The following is a 25,429-nucleotide window of genomic DNA, read 5'->3' on the forward strand; positions in this document are numbered from 1 at the left end:
ATGGTAGCACAGATGTCAAGTTTTACACTGTAATAGTTCATATAGTGCATGGTAGGCAGTTGCAGTGAATTGTTTGACAAAAATGGCTGCATCAAGGGAAGAACTTGTATGAGTTGTTCTCTTGATCTGATTGGATGCTGAATCCAAGATAGCTGAGGAATGGAAAAGAGAGATCTAAGTGTCTGATATTTGCACTGTGTGAGCATTAACTTTATTACAGTAGGTGGAAAAATTGTGTTATGAAAAGCCCAATGAGCAGACTTGAAGTCACATAGGTTTTCATAGAGATGGTGAAAGATAATAGGTTGGCTTTGATGTCTTTTCTCAACAGGACTAAAACCTTACTGGCTAAAATAACTAGGTTAATGTTGACAGTGGAGCAGAGCCACAGCTGAGTATAGCACAACTCTGGAGCTGACTTACTCATGGCTATGTTTTCTTTAATTTCTATTTCTATTATTACAGACTGTAATACAGGATCATTTTAACAGTCACCAAAAATAATAAAGAATAAAGTGATTAGCACAGAATTGCAACACTGTTCATCTCCCTGTCCTCTCTTTGCATTCAGTTCACTCAGTTTAAATGTCTCTGTATCGTGCTGATAAAAGGACATGTTATAGAAGCCTGGAACATACAGCAACATAAACCTCAGAGTAAGATAAGGAAGACCCGGATGCTACACATTTACCAAAGAAACTCCTCTGCACTCTTTTCCTTACTTAATCAGAAGCAACTGATTTCCATCTTGAGCAGCTCTTTTGAGCTTCATGGTTAGAGAACATATTTAGCTCTCTCAATGGGGATTTTCATGTTAGAATGATATCATGTTTCTGTTGTTTTTAGATAGCGGTAGTAGTGACTTCCAGAATTTTGGGCAGTGTTTAGATATCAGTGGGGAGAAAGGAGCTTATCAATTTTTTTTTTCAGCTGAATAAATCAAACCTGGTTGTGATAAAATTTAGACTTTTTATATTTATATTTTTGCTATAAATTCCCCTTGCATACACAGAAAGCATCAGGGTCATTTGGGGTTTGGAGAGGTTTTAATAGTTAGGTGTCCAGCAAATAGACTATTATAAAGGCAAAGAATTGATAGTGACTACTGTCATTCCAGAGGAAGAAACACTGAACCTGTGGAGATAAGAATATCCCACACTGGAGGAAAGACCAGAACACAGGAGATTAAGTGTTAGATGTGGTACTTCAAATAAAAAAGGAATGAAGCAAAGGAATATAAAATATAGAATATAGAAAAGGAATAAAAGCAAAATCCTATTCTGGGTGTAGGATTGATGAAGGAAAGAGGAGGAATCTGCAACTTGGAAAGAGGGATAGTCAGAGTGGAGAAAGCAAAGAGCTGTGGAAGAACTGTGAGAGTGAGTGGAATTGGATAAAATATAGAACTAGAGGAAAGCTAGTGAGTATAAAAGCAGAGAGATGGAAGTACAAAGTGGAGGCAGAAATCCATAGAGCACTGCAGGGTTCTCAGTTCAGCCTTTGAAGGTGCTGACCCTGAAATGATAAGATGATGTGGGTGGGGAGCAAATTGTGGCTGGTGCTTGGTAAGGAGAAGAAGCACAAATATCTGAAGGGATGAGGCAGGTCAGTAATGAATATAAATAAAACACCAGCACATATCTTGACACAGAAAATAGTATTAATTCTATTTTTGCTTTATCTTCTGATTACCATTGACTCTCAGTGTTCTTCTCATCTCTGTGCCATCCTTCCCTAAAAACCTTGATGCAGATAAGTGGCTTTCCTCTGCATCACTGTTTGGTGCTTGCTTATAAGTAAGAGAGAGCAAGTCAATATGTTGCTCTGAATGTCTGTGGAAATAATGTGTTGTGTTGCTGTGTAGAGTGGGAAACAGCTTCATTTCGCAAAGCGTTCCATCAAATGAGGATTACATTTGTACAGTCACCCACACACAATTAGAAGATGTGAGGATTAAAGCTTCTGTGGCTTTTTGGTAGTTATGATACAGTCTTGAGTTATATGTTTGTATGATATTTTTTACCACACTGAGAGAAGTCAGTTTTATAAATAAGGAAGTTCTGAATTCAAGAAGAATAAGAAATGTCTCTTGAGAGTTTGAGATTTCAGCTACTTTATCTGTCTCCTTTTCTCTTCCCTTAAAAGCACCCACCTTGTTTATGCCAGCAGGATAAACTTCTAGACTTAGATATGCAAATGGAAGTCTTGAAATCATTGTTAAAAAAAAAATTAAAAAAATGGTACACTTACAGAAATAGTGGTACAGTGTTGCTATGATGACATTTGAGGTGACTATGAAGAAACTGCCAGTCAATCGAAAAGAAAGCAGTTACCTGATTAGTGAAGAATATTGGGCTGTAGGCAGAACTGAAGAGGGTGCTGGTTTTGTCTGCACTTGTCTCTGATATGCCTCTCCACTGTTCCACTGAGAGAGCATCATTTCCTGCATGCTTTAAGCAAACATCTGAACCATTATGGGGGTTTCTTTATTTCCTCTCTGCCATACACAACAAATTTGACTGAAGAACTTCAGTGCTAAAAATAAATAGTGAAATCTAAACCAACATTTTGTACCTCCTATAGTTTGAGGCTAGTGTTTAGTGTGCAGTTGCCTGAAGATTGAAGATAATTTATTGCAAAGAGGCTTCTTCCTATTTCTTCTTTTCTTGTTTCCTCTTTAATTTTGCGAAATCATCTAACTGAGCTGCAGATGTGGTCACCTGTGAGGAAGGCTGATCTAATTTATGAGAAACCTGACATGAAGTGTTATATTTGCTGAAAGTAAATTTTAGACGTGTAAGTGGTTTCTGTGCTAGTTTTACTGCACACACATTTCTGGGGGAAATGGTGTCTGTTATGCCAAACGGGAAGAATTCCACACTTTTCAGGTAGTATCTAGAAAACAGTTTATTTTTGTGCAGACTGGCACACTTCAGTTATCCCACTCAGGGTGCACAAATGTCAACAGGGTAAAAATTTCAAAGAGAGAAAATAAGTTTTACCCTGGCTTTAAATTGATGATTAATTGCATAAATTATGTAATTATTTGCTACCATAGAAAGCACCTCTGTAGCTCTCCTGGATTCTGCCTGGATTCTGCCTGGATACAGAAATTTACGTAATTTCTGTATCTACGGATAGTTATTTGCCTAAGCAATGATGTTACCAATAACAGAAACTTATTAGAAGTAGTATCACGCAGACCTTTTTTCATGCTTGTTGAAACAAAGTTATGCACTACTGTCTCTAAATCAAATGTACTTAAATACCAGAATATTTTGGTATGTCCAGTATGATTTTAAAACACCAAGGTATCATATGCATTAAAAAACGTGTGGTTTTCCGTTTGTTCAGTATACTCCTAGGCACAATTTAAGCAGCTTCCTTGAAGGGAGGATGGTTACTTTGTCATTGACAGCATTTTTTTATAAGTGATTACTTTGTGTACTCACAGCATAACTAGGAATGGAATAATTGTACCCGTTGTGACATAGCAGTCAGGGGTTAGCTCCTTCGTGTGCCATAGAGGGACTCTGAGCAGGGGAGTCCAGCTGGGATCCCTGCTCCCCATGGCTGCTCTCCTGCCTTTGCCTCTGCAGAGAGTCCTGCATCTTCTAACCTGCAGCAGCTTAAAGATACATGGGTACTTAATCCCTGACACATCTTCTTCCACTTTGTCTTTGAGCAGAAGAATTCCATATTCCTTTTCTGCTTTCCAACAGATGATGAATTCCTGTGTGCCACTCGCTCCCTTTAGATTTCTCCCTCTGTCTTCTTACAGTGGGTTCAAGCTCTTCCCTTTGAGTTTGTCTTGGCTCTTCTCTTACTACCTGGCTCTGCTCAGACTTGCCTTTAATCTGCCTCTGTGGAGGAACTGTTGTCCTGCTGTCCAGCACCGACTTTTCCGGGGCCAGGATGGCCCTGATACCTGACACCAGAAATAGTGAGAAACAATTCTCTAAGTCTGTTCTTGCAGTTCTTTCTTGGGAGTACTGCAAGAGCAGGGAAGCTTCACACCGTTGACAGCAGCAGTGTGAGGAGCATTACAAGTATCCTTCCGTGATACACAATTTCTGGTTCAGAAGGCAGGAGTTTATAAATGGTAGCAAATACCCTGGACACAGATTTTTGTTTGTAAAGGAGTTGGATTTGATGTCTCCCTGCTTAACCTATGGGCGGAGTTTTAAATGGCTTAGCTTATTATTGGTTTTGGTTTTGAACAAACCATTGGGACTGTTGTTGATTAGTCACAGGACTAATTTCTCTTGGAACAGGGAGGTTTACATTGGCAAACAAATAGAGATGCTATCAGAAATTCATTGTGTGGCATTTGCGTAACTGGATAGCAGTCAATTCCATCTGCAGTTTCAAAACACATCATAATTGTTGTATTCTTAATGTATACACTGAATTCAAAACCAAATTCAGAGTGACCAGTTAGACAATTTTAAAGAATTAAAAAATGTATTATTCCAAAGCCATATGCTGAGTCAGCACAATTTAATCACCATAACTTCTGCCCACAGTGTGTGATGCACAATTAGCCATGTCACGCTGGAATGCTGTGTTTGAAATTCCAGCCGAACATGTTTTGTTGATATGTTGGTTCTTAGGCCTGTGACAAATGGCCATATTTCTATGTGGGGTCAATGGGGACTGTAAGTTACAAGGTCCTCTGTATACAGTAGTGTGGCAACAATCATGAATGTGCTGTTGAGTTGTTATAAATTAGTTACAAAGGAGAATGATGCAGGCTGGCCTTTAGACCAAAACATTGCAAGATTCCAATTGTTGGGGACTCAGGTAGACAAAGCTGTGCATGTTTTATGAGCTGTTACTGCTCATGCTTCCTAGGGAGTGTTTGCACTGACTTTATTAACTCAATTCAGTTGCTGTTTTATTAAACTTACATGGCTTTTACATCTTCAGTCATCCATGAACTAAGTACATAGCCATTAAACTGTCTACCTAGTTTACTGAGGTGCTTCCAAGTTGATTACATGGCAGTTATAGAAAATAACACTTTAGATTCTATGTTTCTTGGGGCAAGAACATTGAGGCCTTTGTAGAGCACTTTCTGAAAAGACAACCACAGATTTTGACATCTGCAAGACTTTTCTCCCATGACTTTTGTTGTAAAGGGTAGATATTCTGCTTACTAAAGCTCAGTTATTGAATTCATACCTTGATTTTTTCTGATAATGAAAATAGTGTGATATATCCCATTTGGAAAGGTTTTGTATAATTTCATTTTATCTTTTCAAAAAATGTTGTTGTTTTTTTTTTTAATACTTCATACAGCCATTCTGTTACTATTCTAGGGTTTTGTTTTATGGATCTTTGTAAGTGCTTTGTAACAAGTTTATTTTTGCTCTGGGTGTGGTTTGTTATTTATAGTAGAAATATTCTGTATATGCTATAAATCCTCTGTGCCAGTTATTTTGCACATACAAACAATACTGAGCTAGAAGCAGCATGTGATAAAGCAGATAGGTCCAACTGTGATTCTCTTAGGCTAAGTTGGATGTTCTGTTATAGAGCAGATTTCCTGTCTTTAATCATAGACTGGGTGTTCCCTTGTACTCCTGCTGTCATTTACTGTTCTTTTCTTTGTTCAGCAGCAGATGAACTTGACCCCTGCTCAGTTTAACTCAAACCAAACTCTGCCCATTTCTTTGTCTGTGTTTTCCCCCACTCCACCAGTGGCTGCTCTGTGAGAACACGTGACGTGAAATTACTATTTCCTATGACTTTGCTTCAGAAACCTGTAATGGTTAACCGAGTGATGCTCTTGTCTGGCTGAATTTGATGCCACTCATTCTGAAAACCAACATTTTAGAAGCAAATTTGAATTATTCATTGGTGTTTTATTGCTAGACTGTTTCATATCAGAAATTTTATTTTCGAATGTGTAGTGCATATGAAGGGCTGCACACATGGCCTTGAGCTGCTGTTGTGTTTGGTTTTACTAGTTGTGATGCTTGCAAGAGAATTTGGTGTTACCTGTTACAAAGATACATTATTAACATGATTTCCATTTTCCCCAAATTGTTGTGATGTCTGTTACCTAATCTCCTAGTGCTTATACTGTAAAAACTCACTGATCATACTAAGTTGGTTATATAAGTTTCCAATTTGGTAGTGCTTAGGTATTTAAAACTGTGATTAAATTAAAAAAAGAAAAAAATAAATAGATGGACTACACATTTGGAAAAGGTCTCAAAAGCATATCCAAAGACAGTTGGGAAGCTGTGCAAAGGTCATGAAATGAGGGCAGTTGTACAGATCCTAAGAAGATTATATTTCATGTCCTGACTGCAAGGATACTGGGAGAAGATGGGAGAGAGCTGCAGTGCTTCCTGAGGGTCCTCAGTTGGGCAGTGGCTGGTGCAGCTTGCTGTGGCATGTGCTTCTGGACTACCACAGTCCTCGGAGCAAAAATAAAAATTTATCTCTTCTAAATGTCTTCAGCAAATCATGGCAATCTTTTTCACATTCTGGGAAGCATTATCATAGAGTTTCTGAGATCTTTCTCTCTGGGAGAATACATGAGAAACTACAAACCCAGTGGTTTGTACTATGGGAGATGGGATTGGCAAATCTGGATGTCTTGCAGGGAATTTGCTACCAGTGAGCATCTCTCCTAGCCTTTGGAAGGAGTCAGGTCAAACCTCACAGCACTTGAGGTGTTCCCTTCTGTGCAGTAAAAATTCTGGTTGCAGCAGTAGGATACTGCCCTGGAAGGAGGACTTTTATGTATTTATTTTCTTAAATTTACATTTACAATACAAATATTACATTTGCAATATCTGCTTATGTAGCTTTGCTTGCATTTTGCTGCTTTTTGACACAGCAACTGAAAACTGTGTGCTGTCTGAATAAAGACTTGTCACGTGCTGATGGTTCCAGACATTTGACAGGCTTCAGCCTTATGCCACCACAGTGCTTTGGACATTTTACAAGTAAGAGTAACTAAGGAGAATACTAAGGAAACTTTCTGATACATATTGTGTTGTCAGATTTGTTTTAAGTTAAAAAAAACAACAAAAAGAAACCAATGAATAGCTGGTGTTCATTCTCTGTTCTTGAAAACTATAGTTACAGCAATATTTAATTCCCTTTACTCAGAGCTTTATGAATTTTTTGGCTGTTTATTTGATTCTGTGTTCATGGTGCTGTCGTGATTAATTTCATATTTTGTTGGACTGGGCAGAACTGCTGTAAACCGCACAGGGACCAAAGGAGCAACTTTCATGTATTTGTATATTTTGAGTTTGTCAGTTCTGATTTCTGGACCTCATTCTTCTGATGAAGATGCTGTCTGGAATCTAGATAGGGCATCTTAGATTTCCTTCCTTGGTACTTGTGTGGCTGTCTACAACATAAGTAAATTCAGGCTGAGCTTTCTTTCAGGTGGATGCCCTTGATGCTGCTGTCAACAAAGTACAGACTACCTTGGAGGTGATTCATGTGCAACTGCAGGGAAAAACACAGATGGAATGTTTTCTTCCCTCAGACCTTAGAAAGCAGGTTGTGCCATCCCATTTATTTGTGTTGATTGATACACAGGCAGGAGACCAGGTTCTTTAAATGTTGTTTATTAGATTGATGAGAGAAAGCCTGACATAAAGCTGAATCTGTGGTGTCTGCATTTAGGCTTTTAAAATTCTGATGGCTGCTGAGGCAGATAGTTATAGGTGGCCTAGGGTGGCAAGTGCAAATATAAAGAAGCATAGGAAGTTCAAGTCTTTACATATTGTGGTCTCCAGGAAGTGGAATACGGAAATCCAAATGTTACCAGGAAATCAGATTGAAAAATGCCTGCCTACCTAACTTCATCTTTGGTGTAATTATAGAGCTATGGATATCATTACGCTTGAAAAACATTGCACTCCTGTATTTGATCCTGGGTCAGGTCTCACCAAATTCTGATAGCAGAGGATTTGGGTTTCCTGTATGGGGTAAAAGATTATTTAGAGAAATAACTTTAAGTTAATAAAGGGAGACTAAAGAATACTTGTAGAATATTGCAGGCTTATATATAGAATTTATATGTATTTCCTTGAAAAAATGCACTATATTTTTCTGGAAGGGTCTGAAAAGAAGGTGGCTAGGTTGGGTTTTACCTCAGTTTTGGGCAGAGAAGACAGGCCAGTAGCATTCACCAAGAGTGATGTACTTCAGTAATTTTTAAAGACTCGGTCTGAAATGTCTGTTTGCTGAAAGGTCTTTCAGTCAGTATTTTCTATCTGCAGAGATGTAGCTTCTCTTCTCAGAGGAACTGGTTGCTCACTGGTATCAGTTTCACCTTTTATCTTCTTCCTCCAAGCTCAGCAGAATTTTTTTTATTCTGAAGAAAGATTCCACCAGCTTACTAAGGACTTGCTTTCTTTAAAGATGAAGTTTGAATTGCTGTTATCTTGCTATCCAAATTCAAATGTATCTTGATATTCTTGCCCACTGGAAGAACGCAGAATTCTGCTGATAGCAAAACCAGCTCTGTGTTTGTAGATCTGAGTGAGTCATGAAAGATTGAACAGGATAGGGGCAGATCAAGAGTGAGGTGTAATTCTTTCTTTCTACTACTGATAAAATCCAAGTCTGTACTTGTCCTTACATGCAAAATTGGGGTGCTCTGCTGTGCTTATCTTTGATCCTTTATTCTGGGCTGATTCTCAGTCTATACTTCATTTTTACCATTATGCCTCTGTTAATTTAAAAACTCCTCCTAAACACATCCCATAACTTCTCAAATACTGAAAAAAAAAAAAAATCTGTAAAATAAATATTTAAAAGTTCTGCCCAGTATCTAACAGCTGTTTTGTTTGCTGAGATATCTACATTTGGACATAGTTGTCTGCCCTTGAGTTTGAAGCCTATTGTTGCTGTTTAAAAATTGCACAGGTGGGAGATGGACTCTTTCAAAGTTCCCAGGCACCTACTTGATATTTTAGAAACCTCTTAGTGATAGCTTTACTTTCACCATACTGGTGATGTTCACTTACTGGCTGTTTGTAAAACACTTTTGTCTGTTTAAAATATTGTTGTGAACCAGAGTGTGAGAGAGAAGCCACGACAGAGGTAGACACAACGGTACGGATCAGCTTCTGACACTTGCAGTGCACTGCATGACAGGAAGCGAGAGCAAACTGTGTGGCTGCATGGGGAGGAGTTCCTGCCGAAAACTGAAGGACAGACATAGGGACTCCTTTGTAGCAAAGACTTTCTACTGTCACGCTGAAAATTAAGAAACCTCCTTAAATCTGAGTACAATACAAAATAACTCATGGTGTGGTGCTGCTTATTTGTGCATCATCAGGTAAGTGTGAATTTGGATTGTGTAACTTTTTATTGTTTGTGTGTAAGTTGCACAGATACTCCTTCCAAGCATGCCAGGATTTAAGATTTTGTATTGATTAAACCAGAATGTTGCTTGGCAGGAATGTTTTCTTATGCAAGGAAAGAAATTTGGTAAAAGTTGAGGTAATATAGTCTGCTATTGCCAGTGGGATGGAGGACGGCTTATTTTTGTCTCTGTATTGGTTGTTTGTTGCTGCAGGTTGATGGGTTTAGGTCTTTGCTTCTGCTTATCTGTCATACCCATGTAAACATCTCTGCCATGGTCTCCTAGCCTGAAAATGTGAATTTTAGCTGATGCTAGGGCTTAAAGGGGAATATTTGTAGCAATATGCATTATTGTCTCCATTGTCAAAGCGAAAGCTGTAACACATCCTACTTACAGTGTATTTACACTGCAGAATGATTCTGCTCTGCAGCATGTGGCTGTGGTATCACCTGGAAAACTGGGTGCTGTTATGGACACTGCACTTGGGAGAGATGTGGACAGAAAAGTAGGTTGATAATGTAGAAAATACAGCCTTTGAGGGAGGTTTAAATGGTTTAGTGCATCTTGTGTGCAGAAAAACAAGACAATATAAGATGTGGGTATAGGTTTATCTCTGAGTGTGTATGAACTATTTCAAAGTGGGCACTTGTTCTCTATTTGCCAAGTAGCACAGGAATAAATGGTCTTTTTTTCACAGCAAGGGAGATTCAGTTTAGATATTTTGGAGATAAATACTTCCTGGTTGTCATGTTCATCAAGAGTAGAAAGCATAGAATTATATGTTCTGTAATTCTATAGAAGTATAGAATTAAAATCTGTCATTTCAAACTACTGTGTAAAAACTTACATGTCTTACATGTTGCAGTGGTTAGCATTTAGTACTTGGTTGTTCTTAGTGATTTGTGTTGAGCTTTGATTTTGTACTGTTAATCTGTGAATAGGAGTAGCCATTAGGGACACCAGTGAACAGATGTGATCTGAGATTTTGCAGCTCCAGCCCCAGTTTACAGCATCCTTTCTTGGAAAACTAGAGAGCATCCTAGCATTTAGGAATTCAAGTTATTTCAAAATATTTGTGTGTATTTTGACTAAAACTGTACTTTGAAGTTCTTAGAAATATGTGATCAAGGCTGGGGGCTGTAGAGTGAAGTGAATCAGGGATGTGGAAAACTTATGGCTCTAGAACACCTGATAGGAGATTGTAGCCAGGTGGGGGTTTGGCTCTTCTCCCAGGTAACAAGAGACAGAACAAGAGGAAGCAGCATCAAGTTGCACCTGGGAAGGTTTAGATTTGATATTAAGGAAAGTTTCCTCACTAAAAGCACTGTCAAGCACTGAAATGGGCTGCCCAGTACAGTGGTGGAATCACCATCCCTGGAGGTGTTTAAAAGCTGTGTAGTTGTGGCACTGGGGGACGTGAGTTAGCGGTGGCTTGGCAGTGCTGGGCTAACGGTTTGGCTTGGTGATCTTAGAGGGATTTTCCAGCCTAAGGAATTCTGTGACTTGATGTTCAAGAGTCTGTGTGCCCTGCAAGTGCACAAAACTTAAGGATAGAGTTAGAGCATTAAAACACCCCAACTTTGATTATTCTTGCTTTTACAACCAATCCTATGCTAAATTCCCTCAGTACAAACTATACAAGGGCAGGAGCTGCAAATTCATCACCTCAGGTTGCAAAGACTAAGGAATCCAGGCATTGTTTGCATGCTGACTGGTTATATTACTTGGAAACATAAAGAACTGTATCTGACAGATCTCAGCTGAAAAACGAGAGAAGAACAGAAGCTGAATCTAAATAGACTCTTTTAGAATCTAGAATCTAAATGGACTCTTTTACATTGCATCTTAATTTTTATTTATATACTAGATGAGTTAAGAATTAGATATTGATTGTGTTAATTAGAAGCATAACTTATGTAGGAGTGTTCAGATTCTGGCTGAGAAAGGATTCTCATGCAACAAAAAACTCCTATGGAAAAGAAATAAATATAACTTATTTAGAGGAATTTGATTTGGATTTTACTGTAAAGTTTGCAAATGTTTCAGTGGTTTCAATCATGCTCTGGATTCCAGTTACTGGTCCTCTCCCTGTCTTCCAAAAAGGGGAAGGAAGAAGGTTAAATAAAGGCAGAGTAAATACCAGTCCTCAAACAAAGCTGTGCTAATCCTTGTCCTTACAGCATCCCGTACATGCACACCCATTTCCTGTTGTTAATGTTAAACACATTGAATATAACTTTCATTTCATTGTTCACTTCAGTGTCCTTTTTACATTACATTGACCGGAAAATCTCCAATCCATCACAACAAGCAGTGCAGAAGCAGAGGCTGCTGGCTGTGGTGAGGGGAGGCTGCCAAGGAGCTGCCATTTTGGTCAGCAAGGATGTGATGACTCCTGGAAGTGCTTGAAAAGTGTGACAGTCATCAGTGGCAGAGATGACCTCACCACCACTGCAGTTTTTGCTGTGCTGTAGCAGAGCGGAATCTGTTTTTTCATTTGTTTGTTTTCTTTGGAATATCAGGTACAAGCAAGTTCTGTTCCTAACACCAAGTATCCAGGGCACCTGTCAGCTGAACTTGTGCAGGATGGACTGTCCATGCTGTGTCCCAGGCTCAGTGCAGACTGTGCAGTGGGGTCATTCTGGTCATTTCTCCTTAAAAGCATTAATGTTAAAGATTTTGTGTCATTTTTGAGAAAATGAAACCTGGAAGGTCTCTGGCATTCCAAACAGTAGAAGGCACTGGAAGTATACATGGAAACCAGTTTTATTATAACACTAAAGAATTTTTGGTTGCAAGTTCCTTTTGCCAATATAACATAAAGAATTATGATGCTGAAATGCAGGGTAGCAGGTTCTGGACATTCAAAGAAATTTTTGTGTTAGAATTTACTATTCTGATATTATGGTCTCCAAAAGCATATATGATGCATTATTCAGCTAATAAAAGCGTCATGCTCTGGGGAAACTTGTTTTGAGATGTTTTTGTCTCCCCATCCTTCAAACTCTTGTCAGTGGTACAGCCACAGAATTGGGAGATGAACAGGGAGCTCACTGGTATTTGCAAGAAGGTGAGTGACAGGCTGTGGTAAAGGAAAAGAGGGCTGACCTTTAAAGGTGGTGGAAGATCCATCTCTTTCGGAAAAGGCTTAAACTCTAGGGAATGAATTGTCACTTTTTTGTCAAATTGTAATTGGTTATCTTGGAACCAAGCCCCATATTCCACAGGAACTGCAGTTATTTCTTGCTGGGGACTGCAGCCAGAGCTGTGTGATTAATATGTCACATTATCCTGCTATACAGACTTTCTAGTTGTGCATCTTTCATTTTTTTTCTTTTCCCCTTCTTTCATCTCCGCCTTTATTTCATTTTAGATGCTTGAATGATAGTGCAGCAGGAATGTGATATGATGAAAAGTGTGTAATCCTGTGTGAGGCTTACTCTTTATTTCAGTATCAGTATCATTCTGGCTTGAAGCTGGGTAATGCAACCCCACTGCTGTCTCTTCTAGTTCACTTCTGAACTCTGCTTGGTGGGATTATAGCCCATCACCTGTGGCAGGGAATGTTAAATGAGTGATTATTCAACTAATCTTAACAGAAAGTTATTAATGTCTTGCCTAGTAATTAAGCTGGATCCAAGGCATATTTCATTAACTGAGAAATAACACCAGGTTAGAAAAATGCTGAAGTTTTTTAGGCATTCCTCTTGTATTAGGAAGACTAAACTGAAATGTTTTAACTTCTCCGTTTGCGGGCTGTGTCATCTGTTAAACTTTTGGGAACATTTTAAATTAGCCAGAGAATTGAAACATTGAAGCAGTCCAGTTTGTACTTTTTTTCTTTCATCCTACCTCCCTTTTTGCATTCCTCTTAACATCTGTTTTGTACTGTTTGTGCCTCATTACTGGACTCTGTCCTGAGTCCTCCATACTCTGTGGTGTAACTAACTGGGAGCTTGATAATTTTGAGATCATTTGAATGTGATTTGAAATGGAAACAGAGAAAACTTGATACAGATCTTATAACACAGGAGCAACAGCAGATGGAACTTCTGGAGCCATTAGAAGAATAAATATGGTCTTAGCAAGTGGTACTTTTCAGGGATTTTTAAAGAGCGATCAATGTGTGTTGGTTGGATGGGTATGGATGCACTGACAAGCTACAAAGAAAAAACAATGAGAATTTTAGTTTCTGAATATTCTTTTGAATTTACCAACTTCTGTATACATTAGAGATTTAAGAGTTAGGAGGGTGCTTAGAAGTGCATATCTATATTTGAGTATGTACATGTGGATGTTGCTGATAGAAAACATTTACATATCAAGAGAATTTACAAGCTAACTGGATTAAAAAAAAAAAAAGTTGTATAAAAAGAGTGACTAGAAATTCACGTTGAAGTCTGGATTATTGTTGTGATTTCATGTCTTTCTATAAGGAAATTATGTTATGCTCCTGCCTTATTCTGAGCTGCCTCAACACTGGCTGTGATTCCTAGGGCATAAGCCATCATCTGGCTTTGTGTAGGAGGGTTCCTTGTAGATGTAGAGGTGTTCTCAGCTGGCTCAGGAGATACTGATTGCTTTTTAAAATTAAAAGAAAAAAAAAAATCATTTAATTATGCTGCTTTTCATGAAGACATAATCCACCCTTTGGAGTGCGGTTTAAACCTGGCCTGTGATGTTTGACTTTTTATTGAGTACTTGATCAATTTTCTCCTGTCCTTCCACATTAATCCCTTTTGATTTTATTTTTGCTCTACCTGATCTCTCCAAATTGTTTTTCTTTGGGTAGTTTTGTTTTTTAATTTAGTCTCATACAGATATTGTCTCTGGTAAAAGTGTACCATAAACTATAGAGGAGCATAAAGCTCAGAGCAATGAATCCCTTCCTGCCTTTTTCTCAACAGTAAAAATGATACAAAACTTTGTTAGCTAAATGGTATTCCCTTTTCTGTATTATTGGAAATTACAAACATATATGTATATACACTTGTTATATGCATATATGTATATATTTATATATGTATGTGTATGTGTGTATATATGCACTTCTGCTTATTTATATTTATTTAAACTATATAACTCCATTATTTACAAAGTTATTTTCTTCCAATTAACAGTACTGAAGTGTGTTCAGTTATATGTTCTGGAAAGACTTTTAAAAAATATTTTCATATGAAAACAATCTGAAATACTGACTAATTGAATGGTTTCTAATTTTTCTTTGTTTTGGGCTTCTTGTTTTGGGGGCATGGAAAAAGTCTATTTCATTAGAATGGTTTCCTCCATGAAAAAAAGTCTTAAAGTTGTTTAGTGTTTGATTTTGAAATGAGTCTGTCTCTGACTGAGAAGGTCTAAGGTTATGATGTGCCTATTCAAATACATTATCTTGAATTGTTGCTTATTTTGATACCAGTCTGTGTGCAGACACATTTCTAAACATTTAGAATGGAGAGATGATTTAACAAAAGTCATTGACTCTTCTGAAAAGTGTTTCCTTCCCCATCACAGAATGGGTTTTTTCAAGCTATTTTTGTGCGTCTTTACATTTTATCTCCCAGGTGGTTAAGTATAAATCTGTGGTATTGATAATTAAAACCCTGTGATGGTGACTATGTTAATCCAGCCTTCCTCATAACAATGTCTTATTGCTCTAATTCCTTTAATGAAATCACTGCTTTAATATATAATTGGATATCTTACCTTATCATTTCCTGTGAGATAATTATGGAAAGCAACTCTTTCCTGCTGTGTTAAGGCCAGGAAGTATCCTGTCTCTGTAACTGCGGGTGTAGGCACAGCCTTTTGGGCAACAGCATCACAAACATTAGGATTCAAAATTATGATACAAAAAGCTTTTTCAGCCTAGAGGTACATGTGTTCAGATGCAGGTGATGAACCTGTGTGGTCAATTGGAAAATACGGACACATTTCTGATCCGAATATGTTCTTGCTACTGTTTTCATGCAGGTGTGTACCCATTGATTAAGGTCTCTGAATACTGTGCAAAAAAAAAAAAGTTATTGAAGTGTTCCAGGCTTTCCCATTTTCCCAGGAAGACAAACAGCATCATAATATTTTTTAATTTAGTTTGGTTCATGTACATACAAATTGTACCAAAGAGATGCTCTGTGGTGAGATGGCATTTGTCCATTGCTCACAGCCCGGTGTGGAGTTAGCACAGTGTTCTGTGTTCTGCATGTCACACAATGCTGCAGTGGGCCATTCTCATGTCAGAGTGTGATGGGCATGGTGAGAGAGCAGGGCTGGGCTGAGGACAGAGCCTGCCTTGCTATGGGACACTGCAGTGCTTCCTCACCCAGCCCTGCCCTGGGCTCTGCCAGAGGCTGCTACACCAGGCTGAGCTTCTGGGCTACTTTGTTGAGAGGTTTGTGTTGCTTCATGTGCCGTGAGAGTTAAACCATAAAATGGACGGCAACAACTAAGGGGTGGGATGTGGCAGATTCAGGGGTCAGTTGTATTGTGCTATGACAGCTGAGACAGGACTTGTAACCCCTTTGGGGAAAAGAACTTCACAAAGAGCAGGGATTAATTTAATGAGCACCTTATGCTCCCTGCACAATATCCACTGCAATCTTTGCTTCTAATCCACTTATTATGGACACAGAAATTTATCTGTGATCTGGTAGCTCAATTATTGGATTTTTTTTTTTTTTTTACCATGGAGTTCTGCTTCCCCTTTATACAATGGTAATAGTCCTTGAAACTCTCAGAAATACTAAATCATTAATCTTGCCTGCAGTAGTTAATATTTAACAATTTCTATATGAAATGACTTGTGTTGCATAAATGCTAAGACTAACAGAGAACATAAGGAATATAATATTTGCATACTTCTAGATAACATTTTATTCAGTAGTTTTTATATTGTGTGTATTTCTTTTCAGTAAATAGAAGTTCTAGAATAAAGTGAGGAATGATCCTTTGTGAAGGAAGCCCACTGATGTCTGAGGTAGAGGAAGAGATGCATTTTGTGGAGGCTGTCCCAGACTTCATATGTAATTGCTTTTCCTACACTTTACGAATCTTTTCATTGCTTTTAGTCTGTACATCGCAGTTGATACTGATTTGTTCCTCAGGAGTGTATTGATGTTTAGTTATATAACCAATGAGGTTGCCTCTAAATAAGATAGGAGTATTTTAATTCCTGCTGACTCCATTTTGTGCTGTGCTTTACCTGAATAGCTTTGCTGTGGATGCTTGTCCTCATGGCCACTGCTTTGGCCATGATACCTCCATGCTTTGCACCCAGACAGCCGCTTTGAATGGAGCAGTTAGAAGCCCACACACACTTGTGGTGTAACTTTCTCTCTGCAGTAAAATGATGTCCTACCTCATTCAAGTTCACTTTAATCCTGTAGCCTTGCCTAGTACAATTGTACTTCATATTATGTAATTTATAGTCACAATCCACTTTCATTCGAGTTGGCCTGTGTTGAAAGTGCCACCTCCTCTGGTAATCTGTTGCCATGTGACTGCAGTAAGAATCTTATAGTTTGTTATTTAACAAAGGAACTGCCTATTTGTTGTGTGTATGGTCATTTGTCACCCTCTATTAGAAGTGAAATTGAACTTAAGATGTCAGACTGAAATCAACACCATCCCAAGCTGTGGATGCAGTTGCATCCTGTCCATCTATACACAAGAAGCATCGGTTATAGACACAAGTTTAGACTCAGTATGCCAGATCCACGCACCATTTTAATTTATCCTTCTCTTGTAGAAAGCTGTATTCCAAAAGCTGTTCATTTTTAGTTAACCTGTGTCAACTGTGTAGGAGGGGTGGTACTGTTCAGTGCTATAATTTCCTTTTGTAAAGTAAAGACTCAGTAGAAACTTAAGTAGAATCCATATATGATTTTTTGAGTACAACTAAAGGATGCATGCATTTGGGTCCCCAGAATTATAATTAGGTTTGAAAAACAGTCTGCATCATGTTCACTAGAATCTTAGGAGATGTTACCCTCTGGGCAAAGTACTGACCTGACAGATCTCATCCCTGGTTTGTGTTTTTCATAACAAATTCATATTGGCTAACCCTAGAATAGTAATTCAGGTTAGTTTATCCTGTGGGGGGAAAAAACCGAACCTTAGAAAAGACTGATACAGGATAAGCAAACGTAGTATTATTTCAGATATTTCTGTTCATAGCTCAGTGTGGTCTGGTCCAGAAATTTCTGTGTCCTAGTCAGTCCTTTAACTTGTTGCTAGTAGTCCACACTGTAACAGTAAAGGGGATTTGATTGTGCTTAGTCTGAGGTTGAAGAATTACTTTTTGTCAAACACTTCTCACTGTGTAATGTGGTGATAGAACTCATGGTCCAGTTTCTGAATAATAACGATGTTAAAACACAGCTGTTGCTGACTTTGAAATTACTGTTTAAAAAAAGTATTAGAAGTCACTTCCTGAAAACAAGCAAAATTGTATTTAAATGAGTCAAAGATCTGCTGAAAACCAGTGAGTAAATATAAAAGGTTTCAACACTAGGAGTTTCATTTTAAAACAGTATGAAATCAAAACTTCTGGATTTTGTGATAAATATTCCTTATTTTTTTTCATTAAAAAACAGTTCTTGGGAACCATATGCTTGACCTAATAGATATGAAGCTGTTTCACTGGCTTCACAAGAGCTGGGAGCATGGACACTGGGGATGGAGGGGAGGGGTGGATACAATTTTTCTGTTTGTTTTTAAATTAAAAATACCTGCATTGTGTGCAGCTCTGCCTTTTTTCTGAGCTTTGGGAATCCCATAAGCTATGAACTCTGTATGGCATCTGTCTGGGGTTTTTGGTCTCTAAATTGCTCATCTTTGACTTCTGTAGACTGGAAACTAAATCCCTAGGTATAATTATGTGTGACTGCTTGTTTCCGGTTGACAGTGGAAGATAGCACAGCTGGATAAATAAGAATCATATATTCTGTGACTTCTCTTGTTTCCTGAATCTTTGTGGCCTGGTAGAAAAAGCAGAGCTCTGTTAAATGACATTTCATACTTACTTGAAGTGCATGCAGATTAATCTTGTGGTGAACCTGTGAAGTGACAGGAGAGAGGGCTTGCCATTTGCAAACCCAAAACCTGATAATGGAGAAAAATGCAATCCCTGACATGGAGAGTGAAACTCTAACATACACTAATGTAATTCCTGCAGTACAATTCACCTTTTAGCCTCACCTTTTATATTGTCTATCTGGGGATAGGACTTGATTGCTGAAGGTAGCCTTTGAAAAATCTTAAGTATAAACTTTCAGCACAAAATACGAGTTTCTCTTCCTGACAGTCTCATTAATTACAAAAGTTCATATCAAGTGCCAAAGTATGGTTTCCAATATGGAATAATTACTTATGCCTTTAGTTGTAACTAAGTTTCTTAACTGAAGTGAACCTATCTGACCAGAAGAAGGAACAGCATTTAAGTCACCATGTGCTAATAGGTACCTTTTCAACTTGTGAAAAGAGAGTTTATATTCACATACATGATGATTATAATGACGATGAGAGTAAATTAAATATATATACACATATGTGAATGACATCATGATGTATACTTGTTTTGGAATCAAGCCAATGGCAGTTGGTACTGTTCACTAAAACTGAGCTTTCTTTTCATTTTGCTTTATAGAAAAAACGGAAACAGAGTACTCAAGATGAAGATACAATCAGTATCTGCAGCCTGGATACAAGTGTGAGTAATTTAATTTTCTTTTTTGCCCTCCTCCTCTACCCCCTAAAACTAAAATATGGCTGTTAGGAGTATTCTGAAATAAGCCTATTCTATCTCCTCAGCTGTGTTGTTTTCATATATAGCATTAATAACTTGTTCTGCCTGTTATGAAAAAAAATGTTTATTACATTACTGCTCTCATTTTCTGTATTAAACCTTTAAAAGAAAAATGAAGCCATAATGACAGTTTATTGTAAAGCATTGAATCTCTTATAAGTAATTGACACGATAAAAGGGCTTTGTGAATGCAGGATTTAAATACAGACCTTTTATACTGTTGAATGGGTGTATGAGAAATTCCATTTCACTTGTCAGTTGTGGCTAATGCAAACTGTAGGAACCAAATTCTTCCTGTTGATTATGGTGGATGTTGAATCTAAGAATTAATGAGGCTAATTATGCAGTACACTGCAATGTGTGTTGTTTTTCCTGTAAACTTGTGACATAAAGGTACACTTGAAGTTATTGTTTCAAATTCATGGAACTAAAATAGAGGCAGGAAAATTTGCTATTCCTTCTGTTCAGTGTTTTCATCAATATTTGCAGTATTATGTTTACAGTCAGCTGTTGAACCAGTTTTCCTTTTCTCTAGACCTCTCATGTAGTACAGACAGAAAAAGTAATGGAAAAAATATAGAATAAACACTGCTTGTTTTAACAGTTTTATTTCTTAGCAAGTGTCAAACCTAGTGCTGTGGTTTCTGTAATGATCAGATGTTAATTTTGGTTTTAAGTATACCTGTTCTTTGAAGCATTAATTACATTTAAGGGCTCACCTGCCTAGATTGCTGCAGACAAACACAAGCTCTTGCAGGCACTCAAGTGAGCTGGGTAGAATGCAGCACTATTCTGGAAATCATAATCCCACAGTAGCCTGACCTTGTCTGAGCGCTAATACTTTAATGTTAGTTAATCCCGTCAGACCTTACATTGGGCCCAACCTCAAAGGAATTGTTATTCCTTTAAAAGAGTTTTGAAGGAATTTTTGTTCTTCAGGGAAAATTGGAAATTGTTGACTATTTATTATTATTTTGGACAAATTGATTGTTTTTAGATGCTTAGCTCTGATCTGGGATGGAAAATGATGGGTTTAACTCTTTTTATGTTTCTGGAAAAAGCACATATTTTATTCTCTATGATTAAGAGAATTAGGTAAAATTCCCTTGTGTAGAATCTGTTATACTGCTGTAGAAATACTTGGATGAATATAGTTCTCCTTTGGCTAATAGCTAAAGATGTAAATACTGTTTGAAGGGGATAGTTTCTGCTAATAGAAGAACTCCTGGAGGAGGGTGGTCTAATGTGACCTTACCTCTGAGTTTGTCCCACGGAAATACAGACAGAGTACTGAGCAAAGTGAGGTTTGTGGTTTACTGATGAGCAATAGATACAGCAATAATAATAGCAGTATCCTTCTTTTGCAGTTATTAAATGCCACTTAAAAATAATAAAATATTATTTTCTTGGTACAGCTTTTCTGTGTAATCATTATTACTGGCATGACAAACATGAATTGGAGAAGAGATAAAGTAATTCAGAAAATGTTGATCTGTAAGAAAATTACTAATAAAAACTATTGAATTTGTATTTTTATTAAAAAACTTGTAAATCCCTACTTTAGAGGGATCTTGTCAATAAAATGTGTGAAGGGCTGCTAAGAAAACTATTCCCATTATCAACAACACAGAACTTCACTGTTTAAATGCATGCTGGAGTCTGCATTAGAAAATAGAGGGTGAGAAATGAATGGGTGAAGAAGTTTGAATCTTTCCTTACAGTGCTTCAGAATCACTCAGGTCAACAGAGTGGGGAATATCCCATGAGGATATAAAGGGTATGTGTTGTATCTTGAAGAATGATCAGTTTATTTAAATGTACAACTTGGATAAATATTAGTTGATTTATCTTTTTTTGCTTGAGATAACTTCAAGCCTGTCACTCCTTTTTTTTCTGTTACCAGGAAGTGCTTGATTAATTTATGCTGCACATGTATATTGTCTCTTACTTTGCCCTGAACTCTTCCACATTGCAGTACTACAAGTTCCTGTTCATCATGTGATACACGCTGTGCCCTCACCACTGACAGGACTTGCTGTTAAGGCCAGTTTGCCTCTGGCTGTAACAGAAGACTTAAACTGTTGTTGTGACTTGGAGAGGGTAGGTGCCTTTGGTTAAGAAAATGAGCCTGGCATGTGAATTCAGAACAGCACTGTCAGGTTTTTTAACTTCAGGTGATGTTTCAAATGCGCCCATCAAAACTTGGTGCTGTTGACATTAAAACAAGTTGGGCAGGAAGAGTTCACATTTTCTCATTGCTTATGTTCCTGCCCTTTAGATTATCATCCCCTCAAGTAAAGGAGAACTGTCACCTTTGTGAGCCTTCTGGACGTGGCAAATAAACTTTTGTTTTTCCTTTCACATTGTATTTTTCTTATGATTAATGATAAAGACAGTGCTGAGGATGCAACTAGACCAAACACCAAGCGTCTTGTGTGATTTGAAAATATTGGAGGGTCTTCTAATTGCACTGTGGAATCCTGTAGCACAAAAGGGATGGTTGGAATCCAGCAGTCCATAACTGTAGAGGCATTTTGGTCTCTGTGTGAGCTTAAATGCTATTTATGTTGAATAGAGATGTGTATTTTTGTGTTTTGTGTTTTGATTTTAGAGAGCCATAGCTGACATTATAGGTAATTCAAGATTTCTGTTACAAGGCAGAGTTGGCTGTCTTTTGTTCTCAGGTTTGTGATGGCAAATTTCAAAAAGAAGTAACATATCAAAAATAATCAGTTCATACCTCACAGAAACCAGTGGTGGCGGTGTATTGCAAGGTCAGTTTTCCTTTTGCAATTGTTCTCCAGTCCTCACATACAGAGTAACTAATTCCCAAAAATGGAAAGGGCACTGAAGAAAGGGATGAGAAGTGTCTAGAATAATTAAAACTTTAGAACAGTTTCTGTTTTAAAAAAACAGTCAAATATACTGGAACTTATTTAAACTGAAATCAGATATCCTGGGAACAAACTGGCACATGATTAGTTCCATGAGAAATGGTCTGTCTAAGGTTATTTTCTCTCTTGGCACTATGGGCACAAAATAAAGCTGTTTGTAGGATCCTTCCAAAGCAAAAGTGATGCCATTTCACTTTCCACACAGTGGCACAATTCTGGCACAGGGTGTTGTGGATACCAGAGGTTTTGCAGGAGTTCAAAAAACAAATAGGGTAAATTCATGGAAGAAAAAACCATCAAGAGCTATTAGACTGAGTGAAGTCATCCATCTGAGGAAGCCCTTGAAGTTGCATATTTCTGAGTCTGGGAGAGCAAACAACATGTCTGTCACTAAGTGTTTACTCTGCTTTCACCTATTTCCCTGGAGAGCTTTTTTTCACTATTGCTAGGGAAATGGTGCTGGCCTGAGATCCATCCTTGGCCTGTCATGACCATTCTCAGGAGACTTTGATTAGCCCAATGCAATACCATCTTTTCTTCCAAGCAATGACAGTTTTGAAATTACTTAATGAGGGCTCTATGCTTAATTGGAGTCTTTGGATTATAGCATGATGTACATAAACAAATGTTCAGGTTCCTTTGTCTAGCAACTCTCTTAAGCCCTTGAAAAGATGTGCCAAATTGTTTATATGTATATCTTCAATGAATTTATTTTCCAGGCTTAACAATATGAAAATTTGAATGTGTGTGAATCCTATTATGAATTTGGATTTTCACTGGGATAATGATAGATCATTAAATTTTGACAGATAATAAATCTCTCAAGCTGTCTAATAAAATTGGTTATTTTTATTAAATATTGTATGTATTTAACAAATCAGTATATTGGACTCTCCTGTGTAGCACACTGTCTGGTTTGCATGAGATGAACAACTCCTGGTCTGGTCAGTTCTCCAGCTCCCTGAGTTGTTGATGTAAAAAGCTTGTGGTGCATTCACTCTGCACTGGTTTCACAGCCATCACCTCAGGGATGTTTTTGTGCTTGGTAATAGAATGATCTGGCCATCTTTACTGTCTAATGATTCTAGTTTGTGTAAATGTGTCTGTTGGCCACCTTTTTTCCAGGAGAGGTTGCATTGAAGGAGGGTATTAACTATTTAATGACTGGATTGCTTCATACCTTGTAAAGCAGCATCCATATGGGTTTCTTGCCAATTACATCATCATGTATCTACAATCCTTTTACAAAAATGGATTTAAATTTTATTTTCTGTGACTGACCATTGCCAGACATACCTGTCTTTTCCGAGGGAATAAGTCATACTGACAGAAGTTCCTTTCACAGGAAACACTGCTTGGAGCTTCGCTGACTCAGGAATGGTAACCCAAGTATATTAAATGATCTTTGTATTTGTTTAGTGATCTGGACTGGTGCTGATGCTTCAGGAGTTGATAAACTGGCTTATTAAACTGACTGGTTGGACTTGGCTCATTTTATTGCCAGCTTAAAGAAGTGGATTTGCAAATCTCCTCAATGTCAAATAGTTTGTGATAACTTGTGACAGATGTGGCCAGCAGACTGTGAGGGCTGAGTGCATGAACATACAAGGCCACAGCGGTCGGAAGTTTATTTAAAGGGGAATGTGTGCAGTATCTGATATGGCTTTGTTCATGTTGGCCTCCACTGAGAGGCTTAATTCAGTCCATGGACTTCAGCCTGTCCAGTTACCTCAGCCAGTGGTGTTTCATGCTTGTGCTCTTCAAATGGTGATAGCTTCTCGATCTGCATATGCATAATGATTTAGAGACATTATGTAATTAACCTGGCTTACATAAACTTCAGATTTTATCAGTATCCCTTTAAAGGCTGGGGAATTGGGGCAGGTAAACTAAGACAGCTTTTAAGATCATAGAGGGCAAAGTACTTTTTTTGTTTTTAAAACACCTCCATGAGCTCTGCTCTGTATTCCTCTTGTTGCAGACATTCTCTCCTTAGTTAAATTCTGAGCAGCTTCTGGATTATTTCTGTCTGTGCTCTTGCTTCTCATTGCTGCTGTGACTTTTGTTCTTTCCTCATAATCCTGCTTTGAAATGTGGTTCTTCATTCAGTGCTCTTCTCCTGAGCCTGGTGCAGCACTGGAGGGTTGTGCTCCTTACTCAGGCACAGTCAGCTGGTTCTTTATTTGTATTCCATAGCTATTAAATATAGTTAATACATCACACTGAGCAAAATGGTGGTGAGCACTGTTATCTGGAGATTATTGAACAGAGCACTCAGCAATGCATTTTTAATGGCTGTTGTAAGAAGGGTAACTGTGTAGTTGAAATCTTGTAATGGTGATCATATGTCTGAACTCTGTAAAATGATAAATAACTCAGGAGATATCCAGAACAAAAAGCTGGTAAAACCTAATACAAAACTTGGACTTTTCAGAATAAAATTGTGCTTGATCAAAATTCCATCCAGAAAAAGAATCAGGGCAACGGTGTGCAGTTCTCCTCTGCAATTGGTTGTATGCAGATTTGTTGTAAAGTCTTGGAAGATGCTGTTGTTATATTGAGAAGGAACATACAACAAATACTTGATGAAGTAGACATGTAAAACAGTTTCATAAAGAAGGTAAAGTTCCAGAACAGCTATTTTTTTTGTTATATAGAACTGTTATCATTAATGAAAATTAAGCTCTGCCAAGTAGTGACTTACTATTGAGTGAACTGGAAATGTCTTATTGCTCATCTGTCTACTTCCAAGTTAATAAAATATATCCCAGTATAAAATACAAGCAAAAAGGTACCCAGACTTAAGGTACATTTGCATACCATAGACCAGAGTTCATTAATTTTGATTGCTTTTAGTGCAAAGTGATCATTTATTATGTATTTAATAGTCAATATAGCTGAAACATTATTTGACCTAATTAAACTTAATTATAAATTCAATTATATTTGATTGCTAAGGTATGGCAAGCCAGCTTTATAAGCTTAGATAGGATTACTTCCACATCAGCTTATCAGAGTCAAGATAATTAAAATATATATTGTATCTGAGTCTTTTATTTCTATAAACTGTGGTCTCTTGCATGTTCATAGTATAAAAGGTCTTCAGCTTGCCCACTAGGATGTATACAATATGTTTGAATTATTCATAACCTTTGAATATTGCTATGCAGCAGGGTGGTCAGTGCTCATCTGGATTCAGACTTCATTATACAGTGACTATTCTTAATCCATTATTAATCCCTCATAAAATTGTCATAGACTACACCCTGTCTGCTGCTGGCATTATTTGGAGTAATGCTCTGTATCTTAAGGCTCTGTTTTGTTACTCTCTTGCTGCTTCTCATTAGATAAGGCCTACAAGTGCTGTATTGGAAAAATGTGTAAATT

At 37.7% G+C, this 25,429-nt stretch overlaps 1 protein-coding gene and 1 long non-coding RNA gene across 12 annotated transcripts in view; both read left to right on the forward strand.

Annotated features, from left to right (window-relative positions):
* ARHGEF3 (Rho guanine nucleotide exchange factor 3) overlaps nucleotides 1–25,429 on the forward strand; it is a 96,483-nt gene that overhangs the window by 33,425 nt on the left and 37,629 nt on the right. For 9 of the 11 annotated variants that reach the window (XR_015275148.1, XR_015275150.1, XR_015275149.1 and 6 more), the window contains one exon: nucleotides 18,990–19,052. Coding sequence is in view for 7 of the 11 variants with exons in the window: in XM_086846809.1 (XP_086702935.1) it covers nucleotides 18,990–19,052 (63 nt within the window). In the remaining 4 variants the exon portion in view is untranslated. Of the gene's footprint in view, nucleotides 1–9,055; nucleotides 9,320–18,989; nucleotides 19,053–25,429 lie in introns of those variants that run through there. The other 2 variants (XR_015275151.1, XM_023935417.2) reach the window with 1 other exon arrangement.
* On the forward strand, nucleotides 21,166–21,509 carry LOC147651011 (uncharacterized). The gene is made up of 2 exons (XR_015275155.1): nucleotides 21,166–21,248; nucleotides 21,427–21,509. It is a non-coding gene; the product is annotated as an uncharacterized LOC147651011 (long non-coding RNA).

Source organism: Cyanistes caeruleus, chromosome 11 (assembly GCF_971803275.1).
Source record: "Cyanistes caeruleus chromosome 11, bCyaCae1.hap1.1, whole genome shotgun sequence".
NCBI classification, from domain to species: Eukaryota; Metazoa; Chordata; class Aves; order Passeriformes; family Paridae; genus Cyanistes; species Cyanistes caeruleus.